The following is a 26700-nucleotide window of genomic DNA, read 5'->3' on the forward strand; positions in this document are numbered from 1 at the left end:
CCTAAGCTGAAATGCTTCCGGGCGACCAGTAACCTCTCAAACACAATGAAACCCGATAATCTGGAGAGTATTTTAGAAAAGGTCTTCCTACAGCACTGCCAGAAATTTCTCAACAACAAAGAGTTGCCTGTTGATTTCCCCTGCAAACGGATTAGGGACAGATGAATCAGCTTAGGGAGCTGAACAGAATATCGGAAATGGGAAATGAATAGTCCGATTTCCACAAAGAGCGAGTATCAAGTTGGAGTTTAGAACGTGCGGTGTTTTGTTGTGTGAATTCGCAATATTATCGCGTGACATGAAATCAAATAAGGACAGTGCTTATGTATACCGAAAAAGTAATTATTGGGTCCGTTCCGCTGGCGGTGGAAACCGGGCTTTTGCCATGTACCATCCGGCTTTGGAATGAGCTCCCCTCCACGGTGTTTCCCGAGCGCTATGACATGTCCTTCTTCAAACGAGGCTACACAGGACACCTTGCGACGTTGTAATCGCATATAAAAGGCAAAAATTACACTTATTTTTTATTTACACAAAACATCACTATTGCACTTAACACTGATGGTTGTCATCGACGACACCCGCGTCGATATGTTTCCGAATTTAACATATCTTCGTGCAGCACGTGTAAATGGTGATGCACGGAGAGCAGGGGCCGCAGCATGGGCCGCAGCAAGAACCGCAGGGTCCTCCACACCTGTAGGAAAAATTTATTCTTGTAATTAAACGTATCGTGGATATCGACGTCCTGGATGCTCCTGTATACTTACATATTCTTATAGAGATCGAAGCAAAGGCTAATATTTAAAAGTATCAAAGTTTTCACTTCAGCGTTTCTGTAAAATTGGTATGAATGGTTTTTTTAGTCTTTTTATGTTTTGTCACTTGAGAGATTTTGTTGTACTGATCGAGTATCTCGACGTGCTTTTATATTATACCATTACATTCAAATCGAGAACATGGTAAGATTTTTTTTAAATTTCGAACAAGAAACATGTTTCTGAATGCCAGTTTCTAATTAAAGCCAGATATGAATGATACGATTTGGCACCTGATTGGAAACCCACGGCATGTCTTTTTATTTTATTTTTCTTATCTGGTAACAACCGAATTACGATTTACGCAGAGCAAATGTAATAAAGTGTGCATTGAGTCCGGTTCGCGTTTCTATTTATTTTTGGCGCGCATTCAGCTCTGAAGGATAGAATAGTCATTATTTTCATGCAATCCAAACTTCATCTTTGTAGATCCACTATTGCTCTTGGATATCACAACGTGAACGCCACTAGCCACCTTATGAAGGTCGTAGTCCAAATTATATCATTCATGCTGTTGATGTCAATGGAGTCCAGTAATCGCTTGATACCAAGTATTAAATTATTATAAGACTTCATTAATTAAATTTGTTATAAAAAGTATTAAATTCCTCGGCTCTACTCCAGCCTTTCATTTATCAACAACATTTATTTTTATTTATGCAGTTATAAATCAACATTATTTTGGTATCGCGCTACAAGCAAGAGATCAGTTGTATTGGAGTTAGGTCAGCGGTCGGAAATTTAGCTGTGGGTATTTGTTTGTGTATGTATGAAGATGGAACACACGATCTCAATCTTAAAGATAATTCGATTGAGCAAATCTAAAATCGTACCGTCTGTAGAAACCTTTACGAAAAAAGCAGCTAAAAAGCAAAAACTAAAGCTTAGTTCAGATAATACAAGAAATGAAAAGAAGATTTCAAAATTGAACCATTGCCAAAAATTTAATGGATCATCAAAACACTTCGGTATTTTGAAACAGATTTCATTTATTGTTACTTTGCGGAAACAAAACTAAAGTCCTGCTCGCTTTCATAGTAGGTGGACGAGGTTACTGTCCTCCTAATGTTAAGTGGTATGCTAGGCTAATGGACATTAGCAATGGACGGAAACATGCACTATTTATTAAACATTTAAAAACCCTTGTGTTTTCTAATGTGTTGTTTTTTTTGTCCCTCAAACCCTGTAGCCATTTGTTCCATATATAGCACTGGTTATACAATTCAACTGAGACTTCATCCTCATATCTGAAGGGCATCGGTCGCATTCATATTTAAATAACTATGGGCCGCTAGGTCGTTCACCCATCTATTCAATAGACAAACAACGATTAAAAAAAACTCCCTAGTAAAAGAAAAAGTCAAGCTAAGTCTATTTCGCCATTTAATTGTCTGAGCTACGTCGGAGAAAGTTGCGTCGTTTGGTTATTGGATTCTTAAGCCTAAGGAACAAATGCTATGGATAATAAAAAATTTGAAAGAAAAAGTTCCTTGATCTTGAAAATATACAAAAAATACAATTCGAAGCCATCTCCAGGATTAATTAAAACTACGAAGGGCTTTTACCACGAATGCCTATTAAAAAATAAATCATAGATTGTATTTTTTCATTTGTCCGAATGATGACAAACACGACCAACCAGACTTTAAATTTTTAACAAATTTTTGTACATTTTAAAATGGTTGATGCAAAATTTTAGTGAACTTTCCGCAAATGCACATTTAATAAATTTCCAAAATTCAAAGTAGAGAAAGAGAACTAAAATATAGATTTACTACTAAAATTATGAGTTTATGAGTAAAAGTTACTTTGGCATGACAATAATCTTCGAGGCTGCTACTACTTTTTAGAGTACGAGTATAAATCCCACTAAAGGTATGTGGAATTCATAAAACTACATAATTTTAAAGTACACAAAGCTATTTAAAGTACTCTATAAAAGGTAAAAACGGTAAGTGGCCTTAATCTGTCAATTAATAACAATTTTATAGAAATATATCGAAAATATCATTATCATTGAGGTTCCTTAACGTTTCTAGAATAAAATACATGTTGATAGAAGGTTTGCTTAACACTAAATGTTTTTTCGGAATTTTCTCAAAATGTAACTAAAGGTGATCATATTGACTGGCACGATAATTACATTATCTGATTACATTTCATTGTTTTAAAACTAGCTCTGATTTCGATAGATTTCTCAAAATGAAGCGAAGCGTGAACTGTGTTCCAGTCCGGACCTCGAAAAGCCGGGAGTTACGCGGTAGTATTTTGTATACTGATTGCTTTTGTTTGCGTCGGAACGGCCTTCAATACGACTGCCGCAGAAGTGGCTGCCAAGGGTCGCAACTGTGCCAAACCTTACCAAGACCCCTCTGCGAACCAGCCCATGTAGCATGCACTAGTCACTTTAAAAACCCTCATGCGGAATCATTGAGAGCGATATGCAAAATGCAAGCAAAGCTTAAAAATTGCTAAGTTAAAGGCAATAAAGTGGAAAGATGATCCGTTTTTTCATGAATACAATATGTAGTTGAAAATTACATTGCATTGTTCACGCAAGCTTATGCACAAACACTGTTCCAAACAGTTGAATGGTTTTCGTTGTTTATTGAATAATTATCAACTGCAACTTGAATAATTTGAAAAAAAGACAAAAAAATAGGAATAAAGAAATCTTACAATGAGTACATAGCACATAACTAATTTAAATAAAAAAACTGGCATGCTAGAACAATTTTTAAATTTGGAACGTAATGAGAAACATGAAAGAAAAATCATTTAATTTGACAGAACAATTCAGATGCTCATGGATAACTGATGTAAATTTTAGTGTGAAAAATATATAAAAATATATTTTATAGAAAAATTACAAGTGATTTTTACTAACTTTATGAGTGAAAAATAAATTCAGCTCCCTCCTCCATTTGCCTGTATTTTACTACAATCATGTAAGTATAGTTTTAAATCAATATTTCCAGTTCTTTTAATGATATGACGATTGATGGACCTAAAGAAGATTACTAGAGAGATGACTTTTGTATTTTTATTATTTCTATTTGCTTTTGTAATGTTATGAGGGGTTGTACTAGCTTGCTAAACATGTAGGCGAACTCATGTTGCTCAGACTGGAAGACCTTGCTAATATCGGCTTCTATGTAAGAGCTGGAGGGTCGTGCATATTTGGCGAATATGAACATCACTTGAAGAACTTGCTCGTCGGTCGGTACGGTTCATATAGCCCACTGAGTTTCTCGCCGGATCTTCTCAGTGAGTCGCGTTTCCGATCCGGTGGTGGATTCTGCGAAGCACGGTTCTTGATAGGGTTCGTGTTAGTAACGTCAGGTTTGAGCCCCGTGAGCTCATCTACTCGCCGGTTTACGCTGATGTGGTATCTCTAAAACGTCAGCTTGCGTAGGAAAAAAAACGGTTCATACACCCTTTTGTCTATCTGGAAACGTCCCTTAAACTTGAAAAACGTTAGAATCGTAAAATAAACGTGTCTTGTGAGAGCACGCTCCATTGACGGCGATATTCGCGTGGGCGAGTGGCTATCATCAGTATCTCGAATATTCCCAATACATTATAAATTAGTAATCTAAGTTTTCATTGTTAAAACTGCTTTTACCGCGACAGCCGTGGTCATCCATGACCACGAAAACTGTGTAAAGCATCGTCGGATATACTCGTAGTTCTGTTAATTGGCAATAAAAAATCAAATCGTAAAAATAGTTTTAATTGTTACGACTTGCGAAAATTGACAAATAAATTGTTTCCATAGCATTTTTGTAGTAAAATCCATAATAATATATATTCTAGGTGTACTCCATGCGGCCCTATGGTATGTTACAAATATGAAGATTGCGGTCCTCCGGTAAGTAATTGAGGGTTATTGAGAAAATAAGAACGGTAGGCACTCAAGATAGTCGCTCTTACCCATAATGAATAACTTTAATTAGATGCCTATGGTTACTGTTAGGCTAGCATACCAGCTATAGAAAAGTAATATCTCGATCAAATCCAGTTTTTCATAAACGCCCGACGTTTTCTTCCAGCATTTGATCTGATAAGTATTCGTACCATTCTATTTTGCATAGCCATGACCGCGCATTTCGCATTAAAATTTAATCTGTGCGCGACAGCGTTGAAGACACGAAAAGCTTTGCACCAGTCCCTGTTTTTGGTGGTATTTGATTATCTGTAACTAACCAGAGACACAATTCGCTTTTTTAGATTGGGGAATGTTCGGCTCATCCTATTGACTGCAATTGTGTTATAAATGTTGCGTTTTTTTTACATGATGTATTATTTAGTGTAAAACCGATCTAACCCCGACCTTGTGGCATCGCTTGAAAAGTTTTAGAGCACGACAGTAGCGCTTTTATACAGTTACCTACTTATTCAATGAAAATCAAAATCAGCCGCTCTGAGGTCTTGCCGCCGTCGGCATACTAGCTCTGCTGGTCAATAGTGACTCTCACTTTGTATTCTAGCGTATGTTAGCCCAAAGCGCTATGACTGCATTAGTGTTTAGTACGATTATCCCTAAGTAATAAATAAAGATAAAGAGGAGCGATACGGTGCCCCGGTGCTTTTTTAGGCCTCTCAAGCACCGGTTACCATCCTCGTCGAACATCGAACAAGTTCGACGATCTCATCCATAGACACAGCCTCGAGTTTCTCGGCGGATCTTCTGAGTGACTCGCGATTCCGATCCGGTGGAAGATTTTGCGAAGCACTCCTAGATCCCTAGTGTTAGCAAATTCTCTCAGGTTAAGCCCATGATCTCACGTACCCAGTCCGCACGCAGCTAGAATAGCCCCTTAGGCTACTAATAAAGGGGGTAAATAAAACTAATTCGTTAATAGATTTTAAAATTCATTTAGTGCGCATACGATTGAACGAATACAAGGAGATTTTATATCGGAACTCCCGGAGAGTTCAACCGGGGAGTCTTTGTTCCAACAATATGCTTTTTTGAGTGACCACTTTTTCCCTTTCCCACTTTAACGGTTATGTTACGAGCACAAAAACCATTAAATGGTATCACAAAATTATTTATTATTTACGAGATTGCAAGATTCGCATTATTATAAATTCACGATATGGTCGTTTTTAATACGCTTTTATTAGCTTCGGACGTGTATGTATGTTAGTATGTAACGGAATGTTCAAAGAACATGATTTTGACACCCCTTCAAAACTTTGATTAACTCGAGATTTGGTATACTTATTAAGGAACGATGACAATTCAATATTAAAAAAAATTGAAAAAATTGAAATTCAACAAAAAATATGAAATAATTAATAACAGTTGACAAAAAACGCTTTTATAGTCGTCGTGGCCTAAAGGATAAGACGTCCGGTGCATTCGTATCGAGCGATGCACCGGTGTTCGAATCTCGCTGGCAGGTACCAATTTTTCTAATGAAATACGTACTCAACAAATGTTCACGATTGACTTCCACGGTGAAGGAATAACATCGTGCAGTAAAAATCAAACCCGCAAAATTATAATTTACGTAATTACTGGTGGTAGGACCTCTTGTGAGCCCGCACGGGTAGGTACCACCGCCCCGCCTATTTCTGCCGTGAAGCAGTAATGCGTTTCGGTTTGAAGGGTGGGGCAGCCGTTGTGACTATACTGAGACCTTAGAACTATATCTCAAGGTGTGTGGCGCATTTACGTTGTAGATGTCTATGGGCTCCAGTAACCACTTAACACCAGGTGGCCTGTGAGCTCGTCCACACATCTAAGCAATAAAAAAAAAAAGAATATCCAACTAAAAAATTTAAAATAAATTTTAATACATTTGAATTAAAAATAGTGCAAGAAAAATTTTTTTAAAATCTTTTTACAATAAAATCATTTTTTCTTGCACTATTTTTAATTCAAATTTATTAAAATTTATTTTCTATTTTTTAGTTGGATATTGTAAGTTTCAGACAAGACCAGTACCAAAATGAGTAATCGCCATTGAGATAGATTGAGCAAAGAACATCACGAATACGCTCTCAATTTATACAAATGTACCATACACCTGTTGCAAATAGCGTAAACGGCTAAATATTATACAACAATACAAGAACATACAATTAAATAATTTGTTTTCTAATTGAACTTTAATTATTATTACTAAAACTAATGTATTTTGATATTCATATAGCTCCAGTGTTTGCCTCGGTCAGCTTTCAAGCGAAATGGCTTACAAGACTGCCAGTTTTTTCAACAAGGTTCGATTCGCTACCTGTGCCGTGCCAGCTCTAGTCCTCAACCGTGTCCACCGCCCTGTCCGCCGTGTGTGCGATGCCCCCCGCCCGGCAAGACATACGTCACACGATTCAGTGACTTTGATCTAATGTCACAATGGTAGCCACCTCGCAACACTACGGTTTTAGGTAACGACAATCTGCTTTTATTATCACGGCGGACAGATTTGAATGTAGCTTGTTTAAAGCAAACGTTTTTGTTTCAGAAAAAAAAGTCGGCCGATGGAAACAGCGGAGCGGAGGAGGGTGGCTCCAAAAAAAAGGATGAAAACGAAAATCAGTTAAAGAGAACTAAAAGCCGTGAATTGCGAGGTGGGATTATGTATTACAGCTGCCACTGCATCAAGCGTAACGGCTTGCAGCACGATTGTCGGCGAACAGGTTGCAGCGGTGAGCCGACCTGCCTTGCATTACCGGACCCCTTATGCGCACCCAGTCAATTAGCTCGCGCCAGGGGCCTGGCTGACCCTGCGGCACTGTCTGCGCATTTACAAAATCAAGAAGGAAGTTCGTCTGGTCGGGCTGAAGTCTCCGGCTCCACTGGCGGGAACAGGTTTATTGTCTGCGAATTAAAAGGCATCGTCCTCGGAACCTCTGCAAATACATCTGAAAAATGCTGTAAGTGTCCTAATTTTGTGGCTACGCAAGTATCAAAGAGCGAAAAAGGCTCTAATTCTTGTGTTTGCAAAGATAATTCTTGTAAAAAATCGCCCAGCGATGTAAAAGGCGGTGTAGGATCTGTATTTAAGTTTGACGAAAATACTTTAAATTCAATCTTAAAAAGCTTTGAGAAAAAAGAGCTCATATCTAAAGGTACGACAGGACATGCTCGAGAACTTAAGGAAAGAGAAGGCCCATGTACAAGACCGGGCTGTATACATCGGAAACCGCCTCCACCATGCCTTTGGAATGGTCCTTGTAAAGCAGATTGCTTCGAAACATCGCCTAATAATCAAGCGGGACATAATCAACTAAGAGACGATGGTGAAATAACTACGGATTCTAAATCTTCGAAGATCGATAGACCACCTCTCCATTCGCTTACAATGAAACTTTTGAATCCCACAGGTTGTTCTTCTGGTGAAGATGGTGCAACAGGTAGCAATGGACCACTATCCAGCTTGCCAGTGCTGTTGATGAAGCTGTGCTAACTTTCATTTTTCTTGTTGGAAGATTAAGAAAAAGTGTAAAACTACTTTTATCGATACTATCTAGAAATAAAGTAATAATTTGTACTTTGTTGTTTATTTATAATTCTACTAAATGAGACGTAACCACCTAGTATAAACTAGGTAATACTATATTAACTACTGGATTTAGGTGTCACATTTTTTCGTTACTGTATCGTCATGACTCTCAATCTAGAGAAATACAGACCATAATCTACGAATCTACATTAGGTATATTCACAGCAGTACACTCATAAAGGACGTGTTTAATCGTGGTCTTTACGTTCTGATAGTTCTTAATCCCAATCAACTCAATGCTGTTGGATGCTACTACTGCGCACAGATCTGTATCCGTCGTTGTAAAACTTAACACGCCCACATCAGTCCGCTGAGTTTCTAGCCGGTTCTTTTCAGTTGCTTTGATTCCATCCGGTAGTTTAAGCATTCGCAAAGTAGGTGCAAGGTTCATTAGGTACTATATTGGTCACGCACGGGTAGTTAGTAAACGCAGTTCCCCGCTGAGCCCGTGGATATAAAGAATCTAAAGGTTTTAAAGATAGGTGCCCTTTGCATCGTCGTGACTTACGCCGATTCAGAATGTACCTACACCTCGGATATATACCTACCCTAGAAATCAGTATTTAACTTTAATTCGGTGCACATAGCCTGATTTTTGTTATACAAAGCATGAGCTTTACTTGTGACAGCATACGGTTAGCCCACACTACGTACCATCCAGCCTGTTTCGATCGCCAAGTAGTCTCGCCTTCGGTTGAAAAGTGGAACAGCCGTTATTCGATACAATTGTCATTTGGCCTCTTGTCTCAAGGGGGTGGTGACATTGAGGATAAAAAATGTTCTTCCACAAAATGCTTTTACACACTTTGTAGAATCTAGATCTCCAGAATTCTATCGCAAGAGTATAATTATTAGATGGCAGCAATGTAAAGATAATAATAGTAAATATTGTGATTTAATAAATATGTTAAATGAGACAAAAACCGAATTTCAATTGTTCAGTACAAATCAGCAATTTCACATTTTAACCCCTAAAGTGATAGAGCTTAAAACGCTTATAGCAATTTTTTTTTGTGACTGGTAACTAAGACCTTTAGGTCATGTCTTATTTTAATTTATATTCTTATGTTTATGAAAAATGATAATATGGAGTGAAATTAAATAAAATGAATTGATACATTAATTAACTGGGATGAATTAAATGAAATGAGATGAGATGATATGGGATGAAATATAATCTCAGTAAAGTGGTGGTTATTTACTGAAAAATTTTCAGTGGACTTTTTGGAGGATCCCGAGGAGTTACGTCCAGCGGCTTTGTTTCATTTTTCCACATTTGTGCACTTTCACAGATATGAAATAATTAATAAACCACCGTTATTACATATTTAAACCCGAAGAAACACTAAATAGACAAAATAAAACAAATCACACAACTTCACTCCTCGCGTTCCCGCCAAAAAGACCGCTTAGAGCTAAGATGCGCTACCACAGGCTAAATAAAAATTAAAGGTGCAATTGCATGATATCAAAGAGATTTTAATCACCTTAAAAATCACAATTTTTTTGACAGAGTGACATAAATGACATTGTTCCTTCAATATCTGCTTAAAATAAAACGTGAGTAAAACACGTAAAAAAAATTTACATTTAAATTTAAAATGTGATTTTAGAATTTCTTGAATAAATTGCAAAAATGGGCGTGAATTAAATACTTAGATTATCTGCTCTTGCTAAGTATAAACATTGAATTATGTTACGATAAAACAAACACACTAGCCCCTATTTTCATGTAAAAGCAATGTTTTTAAGAAAATTGACTCAATTTACATTGGTAGGCGCGCATACACGAAGCTTAAAAACGATTTGTTCATTATTACTTAGCAAGAGCGGCTCAGATGATAAATCGGGATCAAAGGGTGTTGAAACTAACAAGGAAACGTGTCAAGAATGTCCTTCTTGCGCCTGCCCTAGTGATTTCAACCCATCAACTCCAAGCATGTACGATGTAAGCTCATGAAAATGTTAATTTAAAAAAAAACATTATCAATAGACTACTAACTTCACCTGGCAATAGACCGATCTCAATTTCCGCTACTATCATCCGTAAATACCATTAGCTTTTATTTCACTACCTTATAACTATTAAGTCAACTTATTTTAACTGAATCAAGAGGACGTTCTCTACTAGACTGTATATTTTTTTTAGTTTCATATCGATCTCAACGTTGTACTGGTTAGCTTTTATCTGTCGTCAGTCTGAAATTTAGGCATGGTATAATTAATTCAACCCCGTAGTGCATTTCCTAATAATACAGAATTTAATATGAAGTCGTCGTGACCTAAATAATAAGTCGCGTGACGCACGCGTATCGAACAATGCGAATAAGTCAGTATTCAAATCCTGCAGGAAGTTGCATTTTTTTGTAAATGAATTGAAGCTTAATATAATATATTCACAAATTATTTCAACGATATAGGTATATAATTGTGTAATAAAAATCAAACCCCCATAATATGTAACTCAAGCTGGGAGGCAGCGTTTGCGTTATGATGCCTGTGGGCATCGCCAGCCACTTAACACCGTTGAAGTCGTCGTGGCCTAACAGATAAGACGTCCGGTGCATTCGGGTTGAGCGATGCACCGGTGTTCGAATCTCAAGCGGGTACCAATTTTTCTAATGAAATACGTACTCAACAAATGTTCACGATTGATTTCCACTGTGAAGGAATAATATCGTGTAATAAAAATGAAACCCGTAAAATTATAATTTGTGTAATTACTGGTGGTAGGACCTCTTGTGAGTCCGCGCGGGTGGGTACCACCACCCTGCCTATTTCTGCCGTGAAGCAGTAATGCGTTTCGGTTTGAAGGGTGGGGCAGCCGTTGTAATAATTATACTTGAGACCTTAGAACTTATATCTCAAGGTGGGTGGCGCATTTACGTTGTGGATGTCTATGGGCTCCAGTAACCACTTAACACCAGGTGGGCTGTGAGCTCGTCCACCCATCTAAGCAAAAAAAAAAAGTTAATTTACAATTTACAATACAATTACTCTCTCATGAAAGCTCATCAGTAATTAATGTAGATTTTGTTTTGAATTATTACAAAAATGTTGTCCATTATAACTAGTTCTACCACTAATTAATTACTAAATTACTAAAAAATTAACCACTCAAAGTTAACACAAATTTTAATAACTGTTATATAATGTTATAATTTCGTTATGGGCACACTATTAAGTTGAAGAATACTATGTTTTTGTAAAAAATAAAGTGACTAACTTTAAATAAAAAACGTTTATTATAGCGTTTATAAATAGCAAATAATCTCACGAACAGCAAGCAACGACATTCATAATATTTCCGTAACTTGACAAAGTCAATAATGCAAATTTTCACACGTTACGTAATGTATCAAAATACTGTTCTCGAAGACGGAGCGATGATATAATTTACAATGTGGGGCCATTCCTAAATGCATACTCATCTACTACTATTGTTCTCAATTTAAATATTCGTTTATTATATAATAACAAATATATTAAGTGTATAATCTATGGTATAATAAATACTACGGTAAATACTAGAAAATGTCGTCATTATGGACCTTTTTTTGACAAATAATTCTACGTCATAGCTGCCGTTAGTTGTGTGCTGAACTATGTGACTGCCTCATTAAATAGTAATTATTTTCTATTGTTTGCTTTTCAGTGTCGGAAATATGGCCACTGTTTACCTTCAAATGATCTCATAACTCGGTTCGAATGTCTTCCTAATTTTCCAACTGGTATATTTCGGTGCACCACCGGTGAGGTAAAGTTATATAAATATACGATAATAGTTTTTTCGCGCGGCTTTGCTCTCCTTAGTTTAGAGACAAATTATATTCTTATAGCATTCTTTTTCTACATAAAATATACCTACGTTTTATTTTCTGTACCTCTGGCAAATTATAATTATCTATTGAGTAGTTGATTCGTAAACAGATAAATAAACAACCTGGTTTTTCATTTTTTTATTCTTTTTTTATATTTTTCATTTACTTCAGAATTTGCATCCATATTACACTCATTAACATTTCATTTATACTAGAATTAAATAAAAATAATAACTACAATCTCGCACTAAAACAAAAGCAATAATAATAATAATAAAAACAAAAAATCAAATAGTAATAATAATAAAACAAAAACTCAAAATTAACATAAAAACTACCTTAACCTAAAGTTACTTTAAATTTATAATACATATTTATATGGATGTAGATCAAAATGTTACCTAATTAGCCGGCATTTTATTATTTCATTGTAGCGAGTAGATACGATTGTTTCGTTGTAATTCGAAAACAATTTTACACACACACCGGTTATAACTTAATTTCCTATGTTTCTTTCAGACTCTTGGTAGTGGTGCTGATAAAGGTTGCTGTTATCAATGTCCGGAATATTTCGCCTATCAGCACATGACTTTTTACGATTTGCATTTATATCTTAGGCCCTGCCGGAAACCTAGCGCTAAAACGGGAAGAAAACCTTGAAAACCACCAACCACACCATTTGGAAATGTCTTAAATATTAACTTTAAATCAATAAATAAATTAAAAACGTATATAGGTACGTCTATTAACCGGCTGTTTGTGAGAAAGTGAATCTGAGTAATAATTAAATAACAAATTGATTTCTTTATAAGCGCTTGCAATTAAAATAGCGTATTTCACTTATTTTTGGTCATAATTTCGTCCCAGAGTTTTTCATAGGTACTCGACATGCTTTCATGTATCCGGTCAGATAGTTTTCCGATATCGTCTGTCGTCAAACCAGCTGTAGGTATAGGCTCTAAGCACTGGATAATAATATGACCTGGAAAACAAAAGTTTAATGACTAAAATGGTAATGTCAAAACTGAAAAAAAAAATATAATTTATTATTGTTAATTCTATGTTCATAATTATGTATTAAATATTGAAGAAACTTTGTTTTGGTTCCAAAAAATCTTTAAATGTTGGAAATAATATAATGTTAACAAGAAACACGAGATTAAGCCGTAAAGAAGAAAATTTTAGATCAGTCTATGTTTTATCAAAGTCTTATTGGGAGCTGAGTATCAATTCAAATACTTTAATTTACTCCGTGTAATTACGATCCACCACGTTAATCAATAAGCCAGCTTGTATTGGATGGGTTGATAGAGGTACTGTGGTCAAATGAGGTATTCGTTGTATTTGAATTGAAGATTTTGTTACGTTATTAGAATATTAAACATTAATCATTCTAGAATATTTGCAGGTATAGTTACTTATAATCCAAAGATACGTTATAAGTTTTGCCTCTTGATACGCAACAGGCATAACCTCCAAATGTTTTCTTGATTATATTCAGATTAATGTGGGTTATTCGTCGGTTGAACTTCCTTCAATTAGCAGGTTATTTAACGACAATGTGCTTTTTATTTATTTTTTTCAAGAGGAAAAGATAGTAACAAATAATATGAAATATTTATATTAGTACATATTAACATTATGTTAGTAAGTGGATCTCTGATACTATGAAAAATGCTCACTAATTAACATATGGTAACAAATGTGGCGACAAGAAATACAGAATGTGCATGAATGAGGTCAAAACAAAAGACAAGTTCAGTAGACTAGTTCATTGCCCTCTGTTCATTTACGAGGCTCTTGCACTGCTAAAACATTATCTGTTAGTATTGAAGAAAATATAATGTTTCGGTCGGATTCAAAACTGGATTTGCTTCTTTGCTGTGGATTCCGGGAACACATGCGAGTATGAGACAAGAACAAGTCGTTGATTTGTCAGTCCATTCGCTTGTTTCTCTAGTTGCTGATTTGAATCAACCCGTTCTCTTTGTTTGCATTTGGGTCCACAATTCAAATTGAATGTGTTTAGAATACACTAACAAGATTATGTCTGACTAGACAAAGCTACAATTTTTTTTGCGTATTTTTCTACATTATCATCTAATTTTAATATTGTGCGCAATAGGAATCTAAATTAAATAGATAATTTACTCGGAGACCTTGAAAACTACAATGTTTGAATGATGCATTAAACAACTTAGATACCTCTTGTTTATATTAAAATTTAATAAGGTTTTACGATTTTCTGTACTAATACATTAAAGTTACCGACATTAATATATTATGTAGTATCGCTTATTATATTGCGAACGTTAACGCGTTTTATTGCTGGAGATGTACAGACGAGCTCACGGCCCACCTGATTTTAAGTGTTCACCGCAGCCCATATATTATTATATACATTGCAATGTTTTAAAGTACGGCTTTGCAACCCTTCGAAACAGGAGAAATGAGCAGAAAGATAGTATCTACCTGTGCTGGCTTTTAATATGCTCTACCACCAGTGAGTCTTCTATATCAATCGCGTTTTAAGCTTTCGCGGCTATCTAAATTATAAACACTAGTATTTAACGGCTTACCACGGTTTTCATATTAAATCACGTCCCGATATTTTGTCCGCAGCCTTAAAAACAGCCATAAGAACCAGTAACCCGACAAATGTTATTGTTTATAATACATATATCAAGCTTTATGAGTGTTTGCTATCATATTATATAAGTGATATTGTTAAAACATAACCGACCTTTGTCAAAAGTAAACGTTTTACTGTCCATAAAATAATACGGCGAGAATACAACGGGAATGATTGGAGCTTGCGACTGAATTGCCATATGGAATGCCCCTTTCTTGAAAGGCAGTAATTTTCTGTTTGGATTCTTATTTCTCGTTCCTTCGGGGTATATCCATATTTTTGTCTAAATTAAAAGAAAAAAATATATTAAAATATTTTGAAAATTGCTTAAATTATTTCGTGGAATACAAAAAGTGCCAAGTAAAAAAATGTGAAGTTGTACAATAAATAAAAAAAAACAGTGAGACATTATTTTTAAATGTCTATTGTAAATGGAATTTTTTTAGAAGCATACCTTATTTTTAGTTAATGCTTCGTTGGTGTCTTGGATGGTTTTATGAGCATTTTTTGCGTTTTTTCTATCTATGTAAATCCCGCCGCCCAGGTAAGCTGCTATTCCGAAGGTACCGGCGTAAAATAATTCTTTCTTCATTATTACACACATTTTTCCCGCTATTTCCCACGCATTGAACATCCCTGAAATTATTTAGTGATAAACTTTAATGTTTATAATCGTTATTGAACTTGAACTTGTGGTAGATATTTTCATCATTTTTGTTAAAAATGTTGTCAGTTTATTAATTTTATTCTATACACAAGCTTACAATATTGACTGTGACAGAAACATATCTTATCACCCACGTAGAATTTAGACTAAAAAGATGTTTCAAGAAAATATGCGTTCCAGACCATAACCATTCGTGTAAGAGGAAAAACCAGTGTTTTCCTTGTTATATTGCTTTTGGCGTGTCTAGGTTATTAAAAACAATTATCACTTGTGTGATAGGGCGTCACTCAATAACGCGGCTTGAGTATTTTAGCTGATTTTTTTGGCGCTATATTCGTTATTACCAAGAAAAGGATGGTATAAAATGCTTTTTTTGTGAAAAGTCTACGGGTTATTTCATTTCACCGGTGTATTACAAATATGTAGTATTTTCATCGGTTTTTCTGTATCGTCCATTACCACGAAAACTATTTATAAACATTATCGAATCGTCAGAAATACGAGTATGTTACGATTAATGTTATATAATGACAATAAAAAGTGCGTGGTAAAATAATTTTAATTATTCATATCTATACACGCATTTGAAGATAAGATTTATATAAGTGATGATCGGAAAAACGTAGTCTAGACTTATGATACCAGCAAGAATACCTACAAAAAGTGTTTTTTGAAAAAAGTAGAATCGACATTGAGCATTTGATCACGAGTTATATTTTATTCTTCTAGTCTCTTACTCTTCAATCACACTGATTTACATCGTGATTTTTTTCATAGCCTACCAGTCACGAGAAGGGTTGACAGTCACCCCTCCTATTTAGCTTATTCGTTAACGATATTCCCCGGTCGCCACCGACCCATTTAGCTTTATTCGCCGACGACACGACTGTTTACTATTCCAGTAGAAACAAGTCCCTAATCGCGAAGAATCTTCAGAGCGCAGCCCTAGCCCTAGGACAGTGGTTCCGAAAATGGCGCATAGACATCAACCCAGCGAAAAGTACTGCGGTGCTATTTCAGAGGGGAAGCTCCACACGGATTTCCTCCCGTATTAGGAGGAGGAATCTCACACCCCCGATTACTCTCTTTAGTCAATCCATACCCTGGGCCAGGAAGGTCAAGTACCTGGGCGTTACCCTGGATGCATCGATGACATTCCGCCCGCATATAAAATCAGTCCGTGACCGTGCCGCGTTTATTCTCGGTAGACTCTACCCCATGATCTGTAAGCGGAGCAAAGTGTCCCTTCGGAACAAGGTGACACTTTACAAAACTTGCATAAGGCCCGTCATGACTTACGCGAGTGTGGTGTTCGCTCACGCGGCCCGCACACACATAGACACCCTTCAATCTCTACAATCCCGCTTTTGCAGGTTAGCCGTCGGAGCTCCGTGTGCGTGCGGAGCGTGGTTCGTTAGGAACGTTGACCTACACGACGACCTGGGCCTCGAATCTATACGGAAATACATGAAGTCAGCGTCGGAACGGTACTTCGATAAGGCTATGCGTCATGATAATCGCCTTATCGTAGCCGCCGCTGACTACTCCCCGAATCCTGATCATGCAGGAGCCAGTCACCGTCGACGCCCTAGACACGTCCTTACGGATCCATCAGATCCAATAACCTTTGCACTAGACGCCTTCAGCTCTAGGAGCAGACTTAGGGACCTCAGTAACCGTACTCGTCGAACTCGACAAAGAGTTCGCCGTGCAACCTAACCCATGAATCAGCTCGCTGAGTTTCTCGCCGGATCTTCTCAGCGGGTCGCGATTCCGATCCGGTAGTAGATTCATTCGCGAAGCAATTGCTCTTGAGTTGTTAGGTCTCCTTCGGAGGCGCTCGGGTAGCTGTTAGCAAGTCCCACCCCTCCTGGCTGAGCCTTTGCTCGCCCACCTGTCCTGGTGAAACTGGAAAGGCCTCCGGGCCACCAGTAATCCTTCAATCATAAAAAAAAAAAAGGGTTGACAGTCGGCGGAACAGTCTCCTTGAAGCCAACACCTTTTACATCATAGGTACTACATGCTCTGGCAATCCCATACCAGGGAAAAAAACAACAATAAGAATGAATACCCTGCCCTTTAAAAGGGAATCTATAATTACTGAGATCCAGAAATAGGCCAGGCATTAGATCCAACCAATGCAGACTATAAAAAAATCACACATTTTTTTAGTTCCGAATACAGTCAAAACTGTTATTTGTTTCAACTTGAACATATTAAAATTAGGTAACATTTGTGACCATTACTCTAGTAATTACACATGTACATTAAAACTAAAAATACTCTTAAATAGCGAACCCAACTAAGAAATAATAGCTCTTTTGTTTGATATCCTGTGGAAACCGTACTGATATTTAAACTAAATTCATTATTTTATTGACCGCGGCCTTTGACGCGTGTACAAAATTTCAAGTTTATGTTGCAGTCGGTCTAAATAAAATAATAATATTCCGTTATATAAAAACAAACATAGATACATATATGTTATACCTAAACAAATTAAAATTATTAAAAATTACAAATCAGTTCTGCTAAGATTACACAAAACGACTGATAATCAGTAAAAATAAAGACAGAAAGGTTGCCTGCTCACTTTGATACGTAAGTAGCAGCGATTTTTAATTCCCGTGTCCATTCCGATTTGAGCAACCGACGCGCGTGGACGTGCTCATTGTTCGTTCGATTGCCCGACCTCGGTTCGTGGCACATCTGGCGTCCAAGTGTTTTGTCGGAAGTGACTACCGGTGATAATAGATTATTGTTCGTGGCACATCTGTGGCCCAAGTGTTTCTCGGAATTTGTACCTGCGTCTAATTGCAAGGCATTGCCGCCCGGGAACTGTGCAGTGGTTCTATTCACTCTAATTCTATTATATTTATTCTATTCACTAAAATTTCTAAAATTCCTAGAATCGCTTCGGCCAATTTAGTGTTACCGACGCAGGGGCCTCGCCGCAAGGCGAGCGCGTGTTTAAGTCCCGGGGCAGCCCCCCCTGGGCAGTCCGAAGAAATGGAGTTCTCTCCAACCAACACACTGCTCGCGGAATTCTTAAGCGAGAAATACCCGGCCCTCGAATCAGAATTTTTAGCTTACAAAGCTAAACGCGCCGTGAACTGTTCTGCCGTGCCCGCCGCGCCCGCCGTTTCCGCCACGCCTGCCGTTCCCGCGTCCCCTTCAAGCGCGCGCAAAACTCCCGCGACATACACCGCAGCCTCCGTCGCGCCCAGCACACCCGTGTCCCCCATACTCCCGCGAAAAACTCCCGCGTCTACCGCGGCAGCTTCCGTTCTACCTCAGCGATCGTCTGCGGCCTCCGTCGCGTCCGCCGCTCTCGCGCCTTCCTCCTCGTCCTCCGACTCTGACTCGGATATGGAGGTTGACCTCGTTCCCGCCTCATTGACAGATGGATTCACCCTCGTGCAAAAGGGTAAGAAGCGTGCCGCGGAGTCCCGAGCTTCCGCGGCCGCTAAAATAAGCAAAGCCGCGAACGCGTCGCGCCCCCGTCCTCCGACCCCCGTCGCTCCCTGTCCCCGTGCCACGCCGTCGCCGCGCCCGGTGGCACAAACGAAAAATCAGGCCCCTCCTCCGTTGATTCTTCAAGAGAAGGCTGCTTGGGACCGTGTCTCCCTGGCCCTTAAGGCCAAGAACATAAAATTTGTCAGTGCCCGTAACCTCGCGAACGGGATACAGATAAAAGTAGCAACACCCGACGACCATAGGGCCCTCTCAAGCTACCTCCGAAAGGAGCGTATAAGTTATCATACGTATACGCTCCAGGAGGAGCGTGAGCTCCGTGTAGTCATACGTGGCATCCCCAAGGAGTTAGATGCCGAGCTCGTAAAGGCCAACCTACTCGAACAAGGCCTACCCGTAAACTCCGTGCACCGCATGCACACAGGACGCGGGAGGGAGCCATACAATATGGTTCTCGTCGCCCTCGAGTCTACCCCCGAGGGTAAGCAAATCTTTAACGTCCGAACGGTCTGTAGGCTTTCCGGAATCACCGTGGAAACCCCTCATAAAAAAGGCACTCCGAGCCAGTGCCACAATTGTCAGCTGTACGGGCATTCTTCCCGTAATTGTCACGCGCGCCCTCGATGCGTCAAGTGTTTGGACGATCACGCCACGACTCTTTGCACTCGCGATCAAAAAACCGCGACGGAACCACCTAGCTGCGTCCTGTGCCGCACACAGGGTCACCCCGCGAATTACCGTGGATGCCCCCGAGCACCTAAAATAAATCGCCGCGTCGCGCGCCAAAACCGCCTCCGAGCTTCCGGCCCTGACATCAAAGCCACGGCACCCTCTGTGCCGAAGGCTAAGCCTGCCTTCGTGCCGGCGCCGGTGCCCAGCGGCTCGGCCTGGGCTAAACCGTTGCCGTACACGAACACGGCTGTAGCTCCCTCCCCCGCGATTCATCCCGCCCCCGCGATACGTCCCTCCCCCGTGATTCGTTCCCCCGCGACCAGCACTCCGACCGCGTCCGACAATCTCGCTCTAGCGATCGACTTTTTTCAGTCGATCAACTTTGAGCGTGTTAATGCTTTGGGTGACGCCATTCGCGCCGCCTCCACTGCACAACATTTCATCGCCGTTGTGCAAGAATACGCTGACGTATACGCGTCGTTAAATACGTACGTCCTCCCCTCACTCCGCCGGTAATCAATGGCGTACATAAGTAGAATAAAGCCCCTATCCGTAACGATAGGATTTTTTAACGCTTACGGTCTCGCAAATCAACGTGATCAGGTTTGTGATTTTTTGCGTGACCATCAAATTGACATCTTTTTGGTGCAGGAGACCCTGCTTAACCCCGCGCGCCGCGACCCTAAAATCGCGAACTATAACATGGTTAGGAACGACAGGCTCGCTGCTCGTGGTGGTGGTACCGTCATTTACTATAGACGAGCCTTGCACTGCGTCCCACTCGACCCCCCCGCGCTTTCTAACATCGAAGCATCAGTATGCCGAATCTCACTGACTGGACACGCGCCGATCGTTATCGCGTCCGTTTATCTTCCACCGGATAAGATCGTTCTAAGCAGTGATATCGAGGCGCTGCTCGGCATGGGAAGCTCTGTCATTCTGGCGGGCGACCTAAATTGTAAACACGTCAGGTGGAACTCACACACCACAACCCCGAATGGCAGGCGGCTTGACGCGTTAGTCGACGATCTCGCCTTCGATATCGTCGCTCCGCTAACCCCGACTCACTACCCGCTAAATATCGCGCATCGCCCGGATATACTCGACATAGCGTTATTAAAAAACGTAACTTTGCGCTTACACTCGATCGAAGTAGTTTCAGAGTTAGATTCAGACCACCGTCCCGTCGTTATGAAGCTCGGTCGCGCTCCCGATGCCGTTCCCGTCACGAGGACTGTGGTGGATTGGCACACGCTGGGCATCAGCCTGGCTGAATCTGATCCACCATCGCTCCCGTTTAGCCCGGACTCTACCCCGTCTCTTCAGGATACCGCTGAAGCCATAGACATCTTAACGTTACACATCACCTCGACATTAGATAGGTCATCGAAGCAAGTTGTAGCGGAGGACTTCCTTCACCGCTTCAAATTGCCCGACGATATTAGGGAACTCCTTAGAGCTAAGAACGCCTCGATCCGCGCCTACGATAGGTATCCTACCGTGGATAATCGTATTCGAATGCGTGCCCTACAACGCGACGTAAAGTCTCGCATCGCCGAAGTCCGAGATGCCAGATGGTCTGAGTTCTTAGAAAGACTCGCGCCCTCCCAAAGGTCTTACTACCGCTTAGCTCGTACTCTCAAATCGGATACGGTAGTAACTATGCCCCCCCTCGTAGGCCCCTCAGGCCGACTCGCGGCGTTCGATGATGATGAAAAAGCAGAGCTGCTGGCCGATACATTGCAAACCCAGTGCACGCCCAGCACTCAATCCGTGGACCCTGTTCATGTAGAATTAGTAAACAGTGAGGTAGAACGCAGAGCCTCCTTGCCACCCTCGGATGCGCTACAACCCGTCACCCCGATGGAAGTTAAAGACTTGATCAAAGACCTACGTCCTCGCAAGGCTCCCGGTTCCGACGGTATATCTAACCGCGTTATTAAACTTCTACCCGTCCAACTCATCGTGATGTTGGCATCTATTTTCAATGCCGCTATAGCGAACTGCATCTTTCCCGCGGTGTGGAAAGAAGCGGACGTTATCGGCATACATAAACCCGGTAAACCAAAAAATCATCCGACGAGCTACCGCCCGATTAGCCTCCTCATGTCTCTAGGCAAACTGTATGAGCGTCTGCTCTACAAACGCCTCAGAGACTTCGTCTCATCCAAGGGCATTCTCATCGATGAACAATTCGGATTCCGTACAAATCACTCATGCGTTCAACAGGTGCACCGCCTCACGGAGCACATTCTTGTGGGGCTTAATCGACCAAAACCGTTATACACGGGAGCTCTCTTCTTCGACGTAGCAAAAGCGTTCGACAAAGTCTGGCACAATGGTTTGATTTTCAAACTATTCAACATGGGCGTGCCGGATAGTCTCGTGCTCATCATACGGGACTTCTTGTCGAACCGCTCTTTTCGATATCGAGTCGAGGGAACCCGCTCCTCCCCACGACCTCTCGCGGCTGGAGTCCCGCAAGGCTCTGTCCTCTCACCCCTCCTATTTAGCTTATTCGTCAACGATATTCCCCGGTCGCCGCCGACCCATTTAGCTTTATTCGCCGACGACACGACTGTTTACTATTCTAGTAGAAATAAGTCCCTAATCGCGAAGAAGCTTCAGAGCGCAGCCCTAGCCCTAGGACAGTGGTTCCGAAAATGGCGCATAGACATCAACCCAGCGAAAAGTACTGCGGTGCTATTTCAGAGGGGAAGCTCCACACGGATTTCCTCCCGGATTGGGAGGAGGAATCTCACACCCCCGATTACTCTCTTTAGACAATCCATACTCTGGGCCAGGAAGGTCAAGTACCTGGGCGTTACCCTGGATGCATCGATGACATTCCGCCCGCATATAAAATCAGTCCGTGACCGTGCCGCGTTTATTCTCGGTAGACTCTACCCCATGATCTGTAAGCGGAGTAAAATGTCCCTTCGGAACAAGGTGACACTTTACAAAACTTGCATAAGGCCCGTCATGACTTACGCGAGTGTGGTGTTCGCTCACGCGGCCCGCACACATATAGACACCCTCCAATCCCTACAATCCCGCTTTTGCAGGTTAGCTGTCGAGGCTCCGTGGTTCGTGAGGAACGTTGACCTACACGACGACCTGGGCCTCGAATCAATTCGGAAATACATGAAGTCAGCGTCGGAACGATACTTCGATAAGGCTATGCGTCATGATAATCGCCTTATCGTTGCCGCCGCTGACTACTCCCCGAATCCTGATCATGCAGAAGCCAGTCACCGTCGTCGCCCTAGACACGTCCTTACGGATCCATCAGATCCAATAACCTTTGCATTAGATGCCTTCAGCTCTAATACTAGGAGCAGGCTTAGGGACCCCGGTAACCGTACTCGTCGAACTCGACAAAGAGGTCGACGTGCAACCTAACCCATACATCAGCCCGCTGAGTTTCTCGCCGGATCTTCTCAGCGGGTCGCGATTCCGATCCGGTAGTAGATTCATTCGCGAAACAATTGCTCTTGAGTTGTTAGGTCTCCTTCGGAGGCGCTCGGGCAGTTGTGAGCAAATCCCGCCCCTCTTGGCTGAGCCTTTGCTCGCCCACCTGTCCTGGTGAAACTGGAAAGGCCTTCGGGCCACCAGTAAACTTTCAATCATAAAAAAAAAAAAAAAAAACCCGTGTCGATCTTAAATTAGACAGGCGACCAGTCATATACACATACTGTCAATATTGATGGTAGGGCTTAGGGGAGAAACGGATGAATTGAGTTAGATAAATATAGCCGGTATAAAGCATTGGCGAATTATGCATAAAAGAGCCATCGGAATGTAAAGTGAGCATTAAAATAATATACTGTACCGAGTGCATCGAAAATACATTGATGGTTATTTAAGATGACGGCTCCGTAGTCGCCAGACAGATATTCTCCGTTTCGAATGTGCCATTCAATACCCAATAGTTTGTTCATATGCTTCATCACACGAGCGTAAATGCTGAAACACCAAATTAGATATGATCCATGAGAGATTCTTTACTAGTTAGTCACATATAAAATCAATAAAATAATTTCATAAGTTTAAATGATAAATATATATATACATATATGATACATGCACCAAACACTGACATAAGTTAAACACATCAATGTTCAAATAATTCTACAAGTTTTTTTAGAAAATTTGCCGTATAAACGTTACCATCAGTAAATATCCTCGACAAGTATTAGGTTGACAATAATATTATTATGAATGCATAATGCATAAAGATGCCATAAAAAATAATTTATTTATACCTACACACTCCAATAGCGTGCATGTATATGTAAGCCCATTCCGTTAACCAATACAGGGTATGGATTCCGACAAAATTAGTGAAGAAGGAAAAATTTATATAATAGGTTGGGGAAAAAGTCTTTTCGCATTATATAGTATGTATGAACATGTAATAAAATTTCTTTGGCTATAGGTACTATTTGTATCTGGCTGGTTTTAGAATAATTCAAAGTTTAAATTTTAAAGAAGATAATTCCCAATTCAAATTAGGAAAATGTGTTATTTTTATTTATTTTTCGTACTGTCAAAATGAGTGAATCTAATGAAGAAATTCGATACATTTTAAATATTTACTACAAAATAGGTAAAAATGCAACGCAAGCCGCGAAAAAATTTGCGATGTTTATGGATCTAGTGCAGTGTCTGTTAGAGTAGCACAAATTTGGTTTAAGCCTTTTCAATCCGGAAATTTTGCTGTCAAAGATGCACGTCGCTCTGGTCGCCCTATTACGGATAAAATGGATGCCATTTTTGAAAAAGTGGAGCAAGATTGGCATATCAGTAGTTACGACGTAGTTGAAGAACTGGGAATTGACCGCAAAACAGTTTTGGCGCATTTGAAAAAACTGGGCACACAAAAAAGCTCGATATTTGGGTACCTCACGAGCTCACTGAAAGTAACCGAATGAACGTGTACTCATTTGTGATTCTTTATTACGACGTAATTAAACCGAACCATTTTAAAAGAAACTGATTACTGGTGATGAAAAGTGGATCATGTACGACAAGAACGTGCGAAAAAGGTCGTGGTCAAAGGCCGGTCAGGCTTCACAGACTGTGGCGAAACCCGGGCTAACTCGCAACAAAGTGGTGCTGTATGTGTGGTGGGATTGGAAGGGCATTATTCATTATGAGCTGTTTACCACCAGGTAGGATCATCGATTCTGAACTCTGCTGCGAACAACTGATGAGATTAAAGCAAGAAGTTGAGAGAAAGCGGCCGGAATTAATCAACAGAAGGGGTGTGGTTTTTCATCATGATAACGTTAGACCTCACACACCTTTAGCCACTCAGCAAAAATTAAGAGAGCTTGGCTAGGAGGTATTAATGCATCCGCCGTATAGTCCTGACCTTGCACCTTCAGATTTCCACCTGTTTCGGTCTCTTCAGAATTCTTTAGGCCGTGTCAGGTTAACATCCCGAGAGGACTGCCAAAAACCAATCGTCGCGGTGTTTTCATCAGAAGCCCCAACATTTTTATAACAATGGGATCATGTCCCTACCTACAAAATGGCAAAAAGTTATCGAACAAAATGGTACATATATACTTTAGTTAAATGTAAATAAACTATATTAAAAAATGTTGCGAATTTTCTTAAAAAGTGCGAAGAAACTTTTTCCCCGACCTATTATGTAGCTTTACACGCAGTGTGACACGGTTAAAGATCAGCTGTCCAAGAAGGTCAACGGGGAACTTGGTCAACTGACGGTTGTCTTTCTTCATGGATCACTCAACATGAACTTATCAAAACGATAAGCTTACATGCTTAGTTTAATATCGTTGTTCTGGCTTAGTTTAATAAAGTAGTTTTGTTTTTCAAACATATTAATATACAAAATGTTATTACAAATTTAACTAAATCAGTGTATAGCACAAGAGATGTAAAAGTTAATAATTGAAACCATACGTAATGTCTAGGATAATAAGTTAATTTTAAATAGAAAATGTTATTAATGGTATAAGCATTGACTTAATAGAAAAATACATAAATTCATCCGGCTTCTTAACTTGTGGTAAATGTGTATATTTTTAATAGAAAATAAAACTTACGTTCCATTCTTTACGTCCCTCGGTCTCAGCAAGAACGGCGGTATAACAACAATAGAACTTAGGAAAATCAAAAAATAGAATAGAAAAATTTTAAAATAATAATTTAGGCGTTTCAATCTGTGTCCGTACAATGCGGTCACTGCATAAAGAATCGTGCACAATATAAACGGCAAATATAATATTATCCACATTTCACCAATTCTAACTTAAAGCAATTAAATTTCTTGAATTTACGTGCACGTGCCGTATGTTCTGTATACGTATTAAGGCAAGCCAGTCTAAACGGCTTGCTTGTAGCTATCAAACTGAGACTCGACAAATTCGTAATCATTTACAGTAACGATTATATCAGAAACTTGTTCTAGATGTTTTGTCAATTTTGAGTTTTCGTAGTTTCAAACTTCATAGGTGCGCTAATTTTGAGCATTAATAAATATTGGTTTTGATATGCATATGCCCTGTTAAATTTATTTCTTAGTTCACGGTAAGATAGGAGAGAGTCATTTTCTTTTTTTTATTGTACAGACGGGTGAGCCAACTCGCGGTGAGTCAGTTACTGTTAAGCCCAGACATCACAGCGTGGAGCGGCCACTCACCTTGAGACTGGTTTGAGTTTCAACAGTATAATGGAAGAAATAAGCAGGTAGTAAAAATTATCGGGTGGAACACTAATTATTTCCAGCCTCTATTGTTTTAGTCTGGGTCTAGATTATGCTAATTCTATTTATAATAAAGAATGTCTTCAAGACCAGATTTCAAGTTAATAATTTAAAACTTAATTCGAAATATAAGTAAAATACATCGTATTTTTTTGTATTGTGGTTGTTTAATACGCGTACTAATTAAAAACCAAAATAGGTAATTTAAAATCTTTGTATTCACAAGTTGTCTAGTCGGCCAGTAGGTACATAGAAAAAACACAAAATATGTTCGAGATTTCAGTACAAACTTTTGATTTGTTATATTATCGAGTACATTTGTTTGCTGGGGTACTGGCGCCCATAGATATCACGACGCTCAACGCC

At 39.7% G+C, this 26700-nt stretch overlaps 3 protein-coding genes and 1 long non-coding RNA gene across 5 annotated transcripts; 2 read left to right on the plus strand and 2 right to left on the minus strand.

Moving 5' to 3' along the window:
* Window positions 1-511: 511 nt before the first annotated feature.
* On the minus strand, window positions 512-1157 carry LOC101739886 (uncharacterized). The gene is made up of 2 exons (XR_209944.5): window positions 771-1157; window positions 512-697 (listed from the first exon to the last, which is right to left on the minus strand). It is a non-coding gene; the product is annotated as an uncharacterized LOC101739886 (long non-coding RNA).
* Window positions 1158-2419: 1262 nt separating this feature from the next.
* Window positions 2420-8320, plus strand: LOC101739749 (uncharacterized). 2 transcript variants are annotated; one of them, XM_012693847.4, is made up of 5 exons: window positions 2420-2693; window positions 3011-3766; window positions 4635-4689; window positions 7292-7703; window positions 8154-8320. In XM_012693847.4, coding segments are annotated over exons 2-5 (552 nt in total). In that variant the 5' UTR covers window positions 2420-2693; window positions 3011-3764; the 3' UTR covers window positions 8237-8320. The 2 variants fall into 2 exon arrangements, with proteins under 2 accessions (XP_012549301.1, XP_004930231.1); XM_004930174.5 differs by having other exon boundaries at window positions 7292-8320.
* Window positions 8321-9852: 1532 nt separating this feature from the next.
* On the plus strand, window positions 9853-12884 carry LOC101742027 (uncharacterized). The gene is made up of 3 exons (XM_012693887.3): window positions 9853-10280; window positions 11988-12089; window positions 12673-12884. The coding sequence occupies exons 1-3, from the start codon at window positions 10074-10076 to the stop codon at window positions 12811-12813; spliced, it is 450 nt and encodes a 149-aa protein (XP_012549341.1). The 5' UTR covers window positions 9853-10073; the 3' UTR covers window positions 12814-12884.
* Window positions 12277-26700, minus strand: LOC101739608 (1-acyl-sn-glycerol-3-phosphate acyltransferase alpha). Its single transcript, XM_004930173.5, has 5 exons — window positions 25676-26700; window positions 23431-23564; window positions 15240-15421; window positions 14897-15068; window positions 12277-13135 (listed from the first exon to the last, which is right to left on the minus strand). Exons 1-5 carry the CDS (start codon window positions 25864-25866, stop codon window positions 12990-12992), a joined length of 825 nt encoding a protein of 274 aa, XP_004930230.1. The 5' UTR covers window positions 25867-26700; the 3' UTR covers window positions 12277-12989.

This window comes from Bombyx mori, chromosome 5 (assembly GCF_030269925.1).
Source record: "Bombyx mori chromosome 5, ASM3026992v2".
In the NCBI taxonomy this organism is placed as follows: Eukaryota; Metazoa; Arthropoda; class Insecta; order Lepidoptera; family Bombycidae; genus Bombyx; species Bombyx mori.